General features: G+C 43.2%; 1 protein-coding gene across 1 annotated transcript in view; it reads left to right on the plus strand.

Annotated features, from left to right (window-relative positions):
• Window positions 1-899: 899 nt before the first annotated feature.
• Window positions 900-12,466, plus strand: part of LOC103775063 (disco-interacting protein 2 homolog C) — a gene marked incomplete at its 3' end in the record, with an annotated part of 96,068 nt that continues 84,501 nt past the window's right edge. The window contains exons 1-2 of the mRNA XM_008942506.1: window positions 900-1,005; window positions 10,376-10,486. Of these exons, the coding sequence (XP_008940754.1) occupies window positions 900-1,005; window positions 10,376-10,486 (217 nt within the window). The remainder of the gene's footprint in view (window positions 1,006-10,375; window positions 10,487-12,466) is intronic.

Genomic DNA, 12,466 nt, shown 5'->3' on the forward strand with positions numbered 1-12,466 from the left:
TAGAATGAAGAGGAAAACATTGTCCAGTGTTTTCTTGGTTATATGTCAAGCTCAATCATTTAGCTGATGGCTAAATGAATTACTGTATTATAGTGGAAGGCACTGCTTCTACTCTATTAACATGTTTTCCTTCAGAAACTGATACGATTTGTGCTTGGGTCCTTGCTGTCTTCGTACTTTTTGTTTGTTTTGTTGTGTTACCTTTTGGACAATACCTGAAACAGTGCTCCTTCTATGACTTTACTCATCTGAATAACTTGAGGTCCCTGCTCCCTAGGGAGGGGGGGATTGAATCCTTTCCAAGAAGAAACAGGATAACAAAGCAGATGCTGCCTTTTGAAAGCCTCTATTAATATCTGAACAACCCCATACATGACCAGTTAGTCATTTGTTGCTTTGTTGTATTCTGTTACGATGGGGAACTGCAAGAATTTGTAAGCTTTGGTGGTCTTGGATCTCACTATTAAAAGGGAATAGACTTCTTAGAGACATTTCAGAACAGGATGGAAACGGGCATGGCTCTTTCTCTGGGGTTGGAGCACTGGGGAAGGGCAGGGCTTTGCATTCCCTTACCACGTCCAACAAAGTGAAGGAAATCCAAAGGCAGTTCCCCCCTGCCGGGACATCCCGCCCTCCGCTGCACCTTTGCTAACATCGCTCGCGCCCATGTTGGCAGAGTGGAACACTGGCCCGCCTCGGCCCCGTGGGTGTCCCGTGGTGTCTGTGCGTGCGTGTGCGTGTGTGCGCTACTGCATGGGAGCAGCAGCTCCATTCGGTGCTGTAACAAATGTAAAAAAACTAAACGTGAATTAATTAGTTTTTTTCGACTTGTTACAGCAGCGAATGGAGCTGCCGCGGTACGGTGTAGACTGCAACACAGTGAAGGAGCTGCCAGAAGAATGCTCCGCACTGCCAACATTGGTGTCTGTGACATCCGGGAAGCGGCCGCTAGAGAGCGAGCAGCCAGCACGGCAGGAAACCGGCCTCTCTTTTATTTTCGTTTTGGTGAGCACAACAAATGTATCTTTTCCAGTCCATATCTGTCTGTAACTGCGCCTCATCTGAAAGCCTCTGGTAGACACCTGCATCAGTGTGACGGACTCGGAGCTGCCACTGACAAGGCAGGACAACCAGAGGACGACATCTCGAAGGCCATTGCCAGCTTAATTGCCTAAGAGTGAAGTGATGGGAAGGGAGAAGGAATATTCCTTCTTAATAACATCTGAACATATTAAGTTCTCTCTAGCTTCCATACCGTGGGTACTTTGGAGGAGGTTTCATACAATGAGCTGGCGAAACACGGGAAGGCATGTGTTTCTAATTCCCATTTTGGAACTGCCTTTTTGCAGAGCTCTGGACAGGTCCAAGCCCACCAAAATCCATAGGAAGCTATAAATATCTAAGCACCCCTAATTCTGTGCTGATTTCAGGCAGAGATCTCTTCCTGAGCTCTGCTCACATCCAAACTATTCAGACGTAGACTGAGTTCTAGGAACAGAATCAGGCTGGTAGAGTAGACTGGAGGAAGAACGTTCTGCAGGGCTACATGTCTGCAGTGTGGACCAGCAAGACATGACCCCAGCCACAGCCCATAGCTGTGCTCTTCAGCAGATTCCTGCCCTGCCTTCTGGGAGTGACCTGTGCCTGGTGGCAGGCAGTCTGATCTTACTCCCTGGGTTTGTAACAAGACTGCAGAGGATTCACAGCCCTTCAAGACACCAGATTTTCTCTTGCTGACCACGTGGGCACATGGAGGACAGACACCATGCTCTTGCTGGTGTGCTTGTCCACACTCCCACAAGGCAGTCCAGACATGGTGCAAGAGTTGTCTAGAGGGAAGATAGATTTGCTCTTCTGTCAGGACAAGGCATACCTGTAAAAAGATGATTCCTTTGAGAAACTCTTCCCCACTCATTTTCGAGCTAACTTGCTGTAATATTACAGAGGAGACCCATACTGGATTCTGACTATGTTATTTGTGTTTCCCCTCTTACATGGAGTTTCTCAAAGTCAGCTTCCCTCAGTCTGACACAATAACTTCCCTGCCCAAGATTTTTTTGAAATGGGAATTACTAAATTTAAACTGCATTTTGAAGTTTACAAGAATTAATGACACAAAATCACATAAGTGCTAAATGTAGGCTGTAGAAGGAGTTGCAATATGATAAACATGCCTAGATTTTCGGCATTAGGTTGTGTTCATAGGAATGCTGTCATTTTAGAAAGGAGAGCTGTTACTTTCAGGAGTGGGATTAATGAAAGGTAAAGCTGGGAAACGATGTGGTTGATATTCCACCAGGTGATGTGGGAGCTCACTCTTGGGTGCCCTATTTTTGACAGGACAATCCCAGAGAGTATATTGTCACATATGCAGTACAGCAAACATGCAGTGAGTCTGACACATGGGGACGTGCTGGATCTGCTGCACATCTGCAGGCTGACTCCACAGTGTATACACACCAGTTCTGACACATCCAGATGCTGCACAGACTGCACATACGCAGAGGACGTTGGTCCTGCTCCAGCCGGGCTGTCGAGCAGCCAGCAGTGCGGGGCGGACGTGCTGCCTGTGGCAGTGTTAATGGGAGAAGGGACAGGAGGAGCCCCCTTTTTCCTCCCCATTAAATCCCCACCTGCTTTGACTTAGGCAGAAGCACAGCTTTGTCTCCTCAAAACACTTCTGCAGGATGTCAGTCTGTAGCTGGAGATGCTGTGTGCACAGAGCAATTTTTATTGTCTTAACGTGCCTGTATGTCAGACATCTGAAAACGATAGTGAATTCTGGACCTTTATATCTGCATGTATACCCCAGTCTCTCTTGTGCTGTGGCCTTTCTCTTACTGCCTCGGCGGAGGAGCCGTGACAGCCAAGAGCTGAAAAAATAACCACTTAAACAGGCATTTATTTCAGAATATCTTTCTGAAGATTATCTTGATTAGATCAGTCAGTTCTGGGTAAGATAACGTGGACAGCTGCATGTACACTGTTAAGAGAAGCCCTCCCTAGAACTAAAACAACTAAGTTACCTGCATCCGCCATAAGCTGTGTTTTTGCCCAGTTTGCTTCGTCTTTTGCCAGGAAATTTGGTTATTCATTCACAGAACAGAGACAGTGTTGTTATCAATTAAGCTTTGCTTCTAACAGCTTAGACATGGGTGGTTCATTCTCTCTTAATCAAGTGCTGTGTCTACACTAGATTAGTTTCTGTAATTTCCCATCATTGATACCACCAGTGTAGCTCTATTTGTAGCATAACCATGAGGACCAGTCACCAGTGCTTTATTTATTATGGCTAATAAACCTGTGAGATGCAGTGTTTAAAAGACTCCTGCTGCTCCTTTCACAGACCTAGAGACAGATTGCTGCATCTCCCACTGCTGGAGCCCCAACAGCACCAGCACGGGGAGATTTCAAGCTATGCAGTGCAGAGAAGAAAATACGTTAGCAGAAGATCCCTTTACCTTAAGAAACAGTTTTGTGCAGAATTGCAGGAACCAATTTCTGTACCCTCTGTTATTAATGACATATATATATATGTGTGGAATGTGTGCATATATTTGCATACTTTTCTATGTATATGCATACATATATTTGCTTTCAGCTATTCCTCCTGCTAGCCCTTTGGGCAATCAAAGTAAACTTGGCAATTACAATTTCATTTTCTTTTCCACAGACATTATTTGGATTGCAACATATTGCTAGAAAATATTTACACAAAGCTTGATCCAGCATTGGAAAGAAATACCCTCATATATTCACTTTATTAATAATGAGTATTCCTGTCTCATCTGCCTTCCTCATTCTTAAAGATCCTTTCAAGGAATAACCGTGATGGAGCATTGCAAAGCATCTGTGTAGGCTGAGAACTCGGATCTCTTGGAGAGGCGTATGCATTGCACAACTCGTGGACATGTTTCTGAAAACTGTCATAGATGTTTCACAGATGAGACACCATGGCACAAAGACGCATGCTTAGTAAATCCTGGTTTTAAAAAAAAAAGAGTTTTTGTTTGAATTGGTGGACGCCTTGCAGAGCCTGATTTGGTTAAAAATGAAGGTTCTGAAAGCATCTGAGAAGTACCCCTTGATACCATCACTTAAAGTGTGGTGTTCACTGCTTCACTTCTGCCATACTGACTGAGAGCCCAGTTACTGTTTCATGCATTCTTTGTTTTATGATGGCACCTCTTGTTTCCTATCCTGCAGTAAAACCTCTCAAACAGAGAGCAACAAATACCTTCCTTCCAAGACTTTACACCCTAATAGTAAGGCCAAAAAATGCATGTAAGGAAAGAAATGAGTACATGGTGAAATCAGTTAGTAATGTGGGTAGTGGTTTCGGTGCTCAGCATGATGGTCATTTGGGGGAGGATGTTTTTAGTATACATCAGAGTCAGGGTGTTTTTTAAAGAATTTGAAGAATTTCAGTGAAATATCTGTTGATGTTCATGGAGACCGTCTGTGAAACATAAGAGCATAGGAGGAAACGTGAAGATGTTGCTCTAAAAATCTGACAAATGAGTGAGAAAATATGGGTCGGTGAGGCATGAGCAATGGAGGGTAGAAGGGAAACACACCATTGAGGAAGGCCTTGAAACAGAACTGGCCTGTGCTGGAGCAGGGGAGGTGCCACTGTCAAAATGAGAAACTGTTGGAATTCACAGTTGGGCCTGAATTTGTCTGCAGTGTAAGTTTAAAGTGTTTACTCTGTGGATAAGTGGTCTTCTTCTGCATATTCTTCTAAAAGAATCTTCAAATAGTACACTGAAGCTGTGGGACTACATAGAGAAAAACAGAAATCAAACACCTCACTGTGAATTGGAGCTGTAATGTGGTGACCACCATCACTGAGACAATGGAGAGGAAAATAAGCCCACGATAGCCATGCCAAGGTTGAACTGAGTGCTAAAACTTGCAGAGGAATGCTGGAGGGCAAGATTGAGACTGTAACAAGGAAAGAAAATTGTTTTGAAGTATGTGCGTTGTTTGAAATCAGAACCAAGTCCAGCAGTAAGTGTGAAAGCTGACCTGTGAAGGAAAGATTGTTAGTTAAACATACCTAATCAGAAATTCCATTTCCTCCAGATTTATCTGGTGGAAAGTGACTCCACTTTCCTGAAAGTCTTTTGTTAAGAGTTTCACATTTTAAATCTTCTTTGGCTTATCCAGTGAATTCATTACTTAGGCATACATTTGATGGGAAGAGTTAAATGCCATGCTAAGTACGATGTTCCATGGGAGTAGAGTGACATTTAACCTATTTACAAATACATGGTGTGTTCATAACCTGAGTTTGCTTTTAAAGCTGACCCATTAGCCATTGCATAGAAGCTTAGGAAATACTTAGAATGGAAGGTAAATACTGTTTCTTAAAACTCCACTGCAAACACTGTTTGCCTGTCTTCCTACTAGCCCTGGAGTTGCTGGATTTATCCTACAGCTATTCTCCTGGGGGCACACACTGTAAGTTAGTTTTAGAACAATAAATGTAGCCTGTATCTGTGTATGCCTTCTATTTCTTCTCAATGAGACATTTCAGCTTTTAAGTATTTTTAGATCCAAAAATTTGACACGGGCATAGGAATAAGAGATACATCAAAGCAAATTGTCAGCTGTCATTAAGGAAACAATTGTCCTCTGTGGGAAAGGGCAATGCAGCTATTGCCACGTTATCAGCACATAGCATTGCAGTTTAGCTACAAAAAGAAGCAATAAAGAAGGGAGGAACAAAGATCTGAAGGAGAAAAAAAAAAAAAAGAAAGAGGAAGGAGATGAAGACTGCTTCCAGCTGACAGTTTTGTGCCTTCTATGCACTTAAAAATAAAACTATCCAGCTTGCAGTGGTATTGCTTAAATAGCTTTACTGAGGCTCTTGCTTTTTTAGCTAAGTACAGTCAAGGCAGGATCCAGCTTGCAGATTAGGATTTGCAGATTAATATATCTGCATTGTCTGCCTATGAACCTGGTATTTAAGCTTCCATTCTTACGTGAAGAGACACAGTTAATTCAGCTGATGAAACCCACAGAGCTTTTCAGCTTATTGCAGAGCAGATACCTCCACTGACCACCTGCACAGCTCGCAAGGCTTCACTGGGCTCATGGAGTTGCCTGAAGATAAGTGTCTAGTTCTGTTCAGGATTCCCTGCAGTACTGGAGACATCTGCACAGAGCAAGCATGTATAAAACAGGACTTAAAGGGGCGTATACCGTTCTGGTCAAGCCAGGTGTCATAGGCCACAGCATCTCAAAAGATGTTGGATACCTCTGTCTAGACTCATGAGTCATGGCCTAGGTCTCTGTTTCTCATAATGGGCTCTTCTTGTAGACATCTAAATATAGGTGTCTTAATCTGCAAGCTGAATCTCACATTAGGACTATTAGATAAATGAACTAATGCTTGTATTAAGAACGTGGCTGTTTGCCCCAGTGCCCCTAATGTAGTGCTTATGTGTAATGTGATAACCGTAAAGCACTGATTCCTCTGCTTTTATATAAAAAAACAACTGTGTTCCAGGCATATATATTTTGCTGAACTTATTCATGGCTTGTCACAAGTCAATCATTAGTGCTAATGATGTTTTTAAAGTCCTGCTTTAGCTGCAGTACTGGGGTAGACTATGGCATTGTCCAGAACGATGCCAGCTGGGCAGTGCCTGTGGCTGTGGCTGTGGCTGTGCACAGGGCGCTGGCGAGGCACGGTCCTTTCTCTTACGCCAGCCGTTCGTTGCTCTGCTGCCTCCTAACATTTGGGCATCGATCCAAGCAGGAGTTCTCAAAGCCCGTTACGCTGCTCCCTGCTCCCGGCAGCCCACCCGTGCGTCTGGGCGGAGCCGCACTTGGGCAGGCACTAGCACTAAGCTCACCGACCCTGTGCTGGCGCTGAGAGCCATCCGTTTTTGGGGTTTAGTTAAGTTCAGAAGTAGAAGTGAAAAAAACCAGACGCTTGTTAGTGCACTGTACTGCTAGAGCCTTCGTGGAGGTGAACAATTCTGTGAACACCACTTCACTATCTATGGCAGCACCTGGCTGGTTTCCTGGTGTTCGTTGTTGCGTGTGGCTGTTCCTCCTGCCAGTCACCCCGGCGTGGCAGCGCAGGGTCTCGCTGCCGGGCGCTCTGTCCCACGCCATGGCTGGTGCTGCGGGGGGAGCAGGCGCACGGGAGGCGAAGGCTGAGCCCAGGCCGTGCCGGCTGACTCTGCTCCAGCCCCTTCAGCAGGGACCCATCGCTGTGGTTCTCACTGCCTCGCCAGAGTGGGGCAGTGCTTGGTCTTTTCTCACTTTAAAGGAGCACAGTACAAAGGGAGGTCCCCTCACAGACGGCTGCTGGAGTGCTGCTTCTCTGTGTTTTAGTGCAGAATTAACTTCCTCATGTAAATCAGTGGTATCAGTGAGTCAAATCCACGTGTCCTGCTCTTTACTTTATTCACTGCTTTTGTATTTATGGGAAAGTGGGAAGTAAAGCCATCAAATTATTCCCCAGACCTTGTAGAAGCAGTAGATAATTTGATATTCTCATTTAGTTTATGACGGCCTTTAATTAGGATGGTGGAGCTGTCTCTTTCCTAACTGCATGGAGAAGCTCCATATTAGCTGTTGTCAGAATAGACTTTAAAAGAACAAACACAGATGTACAAAGTAGTTGAAGTGTCTCAGTTTCAAGATTAGATGAGGGATTTCTGTATTTGTAGTAAGAACTAGGAGCAATGCAATCTCTGTGGTGAAGCAGAGGAGGCAAGAACCCTTTCCAGTGTTAGGAGGTGTCCTGGATGGCAGTGCTGCCAGGCCAGTTGGGCATCCTGCTGTCTTCTGCAACAGCAGGGTCTGTGGTTGAGGTTACCTTACATACACTGTCTGGTTTACACCTCGAAAAAGAGCTTTCTGCCACTGCCCACAGCTGTGGAAGAAACTGAGACACTGGAGGTGTCTCATAGCCACGTGGCCAGGAGCAGGAAACCACAGGCTTGAATGTATTTTGTCCAGTGGCTTTCAGGTCTTCCTGAAAGTTCTTCCTCCTACAGCAGCTGTGCACCTCTTCGTAACTGATGCTTTTTCTCCCAACTTAGTTTCCTCTCAGTATTTCTAAAGACTATTCCATGTGATTTTATTGTTGGAAGGATGCATTGAAACTGCTTTTCCAGTATAATCATGATGATGTATTTCAGTAGGAACACCTCTGTTACTTTCTTTTGTTCTTCCACACACCATTGCCGTACAGAAGTCATTTGCCATGGGAAAACATGGCATTGTTTTCTTTACAAAAGCTCTGTCACACAGCAGCAATTTTAGGTGGGTGATTTTTGAGTGTGGTCTTTTTAGGGCTTTTGTAAATATGTATGATTTCAAGAAAGTTATTTAATTCCTGACAACATGGATGGGGTCTGAGATGAATAATGGTGGTTAGCATCTTGTACAGACTAAACATTTGCAATCAAAATTAATTTTATTGTTAAGTTTGTATTGCTGGTTCTCAGGGTGACCCAATAAGAAAGAAAAATAATAAACATACAAATGAGGAGAAAATATTTCTTCTGATTATTTCAGTGATACGGAATTTAAGTTCACCTACCTTAAAGAACAGAAAGGCTTGAGGGCAAGTGAAATTATACAGTACTATAGTGTGGAGACAGAGCAGTTAAATGAAGACATTTTATTTGATTTAAGAGTGTAAATTATTAATCACAATCTGAGTAGAAGAAAATTTATGGATCTGCTCTTTTATGCACCTATGAGTTTTTTCTCCAAGTGTGTTTTTTAGTCCACCAGCCACTTTTCCACAAAATCAAAGCTGACTTGACACTGCTGATATTGCAGAGATTTAAGAGAGAGGCTATATTTTGAGTTCGGTTTGTTTTCACAAAGAAATAAGTGTACAATGCCAACTTTTTAAAAAGATGTTTTTTAACGAGCCTGTTGAAATATAATTGAGAGTCACTAAAGTCAATGCAACAGTTTTCTGTTGTTCTGTATTCTGCATAAAAAAAAGTCTTACTTTCATGAAAGTAAACTCTTACCGCTCTGCCATAAGCAGTCATCAAATAGTTCAGAAACAGTAGTGGAGAGATTTTATACTGTGTTTTAATTGAAAAATATGAGCATATTTCCAGGCATTGTTTTGTTGAATCCAGTTTCAATTTATTAATCATTCATTTGAATATATAATTAATAATTTAATTAAATAATTTTAACAGAGCTTTCCTACCATCAGCCCCAAGTGCAAGAGGCCAGTTTTACTTCTGTCCCTACAGTTACACAGGACATGTAACTACTTTTTAAAAGCAAAAAAATAATAGGAAAGAATTAATTTTATTCCTTTAGGTGCTCCTGGTTTTTTGACCCTGTGCATCACAGTGCCTAAGGCCTCATGCTGTATTGCCACTAAGCTGGATGCATTGCTTGCTTACTGGGCTTGTCTGCTCAGGTTCTTCTCTTGAGGGAAGCAGGGTAACATATTCTACCACTGTTAGAGATGCAGGTTTGCTTTCTTTTCCTATTGCAGGATTGAATTTTCTTGCTTAAGTAAATCACTCTTCTCTGGAAGCTGTCAAGGAACATTAGTTTCTAGAAGTGTTTATATACAATGCTGCTCTTACACCATTACTACTATTGAAGGAGTCTTCAAGAAAATATCTATTTTTTATTTTTTTAAAAAAGCAGATTCATTATTGAAAAAGGATGAATGTAAGGTTTTAATCTTAAATACTGGATGTTTAGGCCTTGTGTACTGAGATGCTTCAGGTATATATATTGTAAGGCTGAGTTATTTTTGTTGTTTTGCTGGAACATATGGCTATTTGCAGCCTGGTTTGGTGCAGTTATTGTTTATTTTCTGGCCCTTGGTGTCTGAAAATGCCCATAGATCTGAATACAATTCCCTTCCCACATGATGGCTTGCTTCTGTAGGTTAGTATTGTGTTGACACCAGCTGATACCATCTGCCCACATGAAGTTGTAGGTAATACACATTGACTAAGTCTTCTTCGGAACAGTTTTTAACCAATTTCCAGGAAAACTTCAAGATCCATTCCAACAATGTCTGCCTTTATTAGCACAATAAAATATATTTCCTGGACACTACTTTATGAAAAGTCACCTGTTTGGGAAGAAAAACTAAGTCACCAAGCATAATGTCTGTATGCTCTTCTTATGTGGTCTGTGATCCTGGGAAAGGGTTGTCTCAGAGACGGACAGGGAAATAACCACACCAGAAGAGCTGGCCAGAGGCGGCAAGTACTGTGTAATCAGTTGCCATGACTTGGTTTGACCACTGAACGTGCATTTTCCATTTCTAGTGTAGACTGGACTCTTCCTCACTATTAAGCTTCTGGAATTCAATCAGAATGAGCTGATTGGTTGGTTTGTTTTTTAATTAATGCAGGGGTGGACCAGGCATTACCACAAGAACGCCGAACTCCTGTTACTCCGTCCTCTTCCTCTCGGTATCACCGTCGCAGGTCCTCAGGGTCACGGGATGAGCGCTATAGATCGGGTGAGTAGAACGAAAGAACCCAGAGCTGGAATGAAAATTTGAAATGGATGGCTCTGTTCTTTACTTTTTTAAAAAGAATGTTGATGTAAACTCATGTAGTAGCTGTACATGGGAAATACTATACTCGTTTTACGAATACAGAATATCCAAGCATGCAGGGGTGGAGTTAGAAGGCCAAAGTACATCAGGAATTGCATCTGGCAATTAATGTTAAGGGCAAGAAGAAGGGCTTCTACAGGTACATCAGCAACAAAAGGAAAAAACTGGGAAAATGTGAGCCCACTGCTGAATAGAGCAGTGACTAAGGGAATGGAAAAGGCTGAGATACTTAATGTCATCTTTGCCTTGGTCTTTACTGGTGAGACTTGCATTCAGGAATCTTAGGCCCCTGAGACCTCTGGGAAAGTCTTGAGCAATGAAAAGCTCCCCTCCTTCTAGGAGGATCGGGACAAGGAATATTTGAACAACCTGAATATGTACAGGTCCGTGGGACATGATAGGGTAAATCATTGGCTGACATCATTGTGAGGGCACTCTCAATTCTGTGAAAGGCTGTGTCAGTAAGGATTGTTTCCTGAGGACTGGTAGAAAGCAAGATTCATTCCTGTCTTCAAGAACAGCAAGAAGTAGGATATGGGAAACTATAAGCCAGTCAGCCTCACTTTGGTCTCTGAGAACATGGAGGAGCAAATCAACCTGGAAACTATTTTTAAATATATGAAGGACAAAGAGGTGATTTGGAGTAGTCAGTATGAATTTATGAAGTCCCCTTATTAGGTTTGTCTATCCATTCTTGACCAACTTAACGGTCTACTACAGTGAGATGACTGCCTTGGAGGTTGAGGGAAGAGCAGTGGATGTTGCATGCCTTGACTTCAGTAAGGCCTTTGACAGCATCTTCCATGACGTTCTCATTGACAAATGGGTGAAATGTGGATTAGATAAGCGGACAGTGAAGTGGACTGAAAATTGACTAAAGTATTGAGCTCAGAGGGTTATGATGAGCAGCACAAAGTCCAGATGGACACCAGACTCTAGTGCTGTACTCTAGGGGTAAATACTGGCTCCAGTACTGCTTTGTAGCCTCATTACTGAGCTTTCTGGTAAGACAGTGCACCCTTCGCATATTTGCAGATGATAGGAAATTGGGAGGAGTGATTGATACACCAGATGAATGTACTGACACTCAGAGTTATCTGGACAGGCTGAAAGAGTAACCAAACAGGAATCTAGTGAAGTTTGACAAAGGGAAATGCGAAGTCCCGTGCCTGGGGAGGAATAACACCATGCACTCAGACAGGCTGGGGGCCTGCTGTCTGGAAAGCATCTTGACAGGAAAGTCCTGCTGGTCTAGAAGGTAGACCTGAGCCAGCAAGGTACTCCTATGGCAAAGATGGACAACAGCCTCCTGGGCTGCACTAGGAGGAATGCTCCCAGCATGTTGATGGAGATGATCTTTCCCCTCTGCTCAGCACTGGTGAGGCACATCTGCAGTGCTGGATCCACTGATGGGATCCCCAGTACAAGAGAGAGATGAATGTACTGGAGTGAGTGCAACAAAAGACCACAAAGATGATTAAAGAATGAAGTCTCTAATATGTGAGGAAAGGCTGTGAGACCTGAGGTTGTGCAGCCTAGAGAAGAGAAGTCTCAGGGGGATCTCATCCATGTGTATGTGTACTTGATGAAGGAAGTAAAGAAGATGGAGCCAGACTCTTCTTAGTGGTGCTTGATGACAGGACAAGAGACAGTGGACACAAACTGAACTATGAAAAATTCCATTTCAGTGTAAGAAAAAAACTTTTTTACTCTTAAGAGGAGTTAAGCACTAGCAAAGGTTGGCCAGAGAGCTTGTGGTGTCTCCCTTCTTGGAGCTATTTAAAAACCTGCTGGACATGACCCTGAGGTCTACAGGGTCTACTGTAGGTGACTGTGCTTTGAGCAGGCAGTTGGGCTGGATGATCTCCAGAGATTCCTGCT

The sequence above is a fragment of the Merops nubicus genome, unplaced genomic scaffold (genome assembly GCF_000691845.1).
Source record: "Merops nubicus isolate BGI_N331 unplaced genomic scaffold, ASM69184v1 scaffold3486, whole genome shotgun sequence".
Taxonomy (NCBI): domain Eukaryota; kingdom Metazoa; phylum Chordata; class Aves; order Coraciiformes; family Meropidae; genus Merops; species Merops nubicus.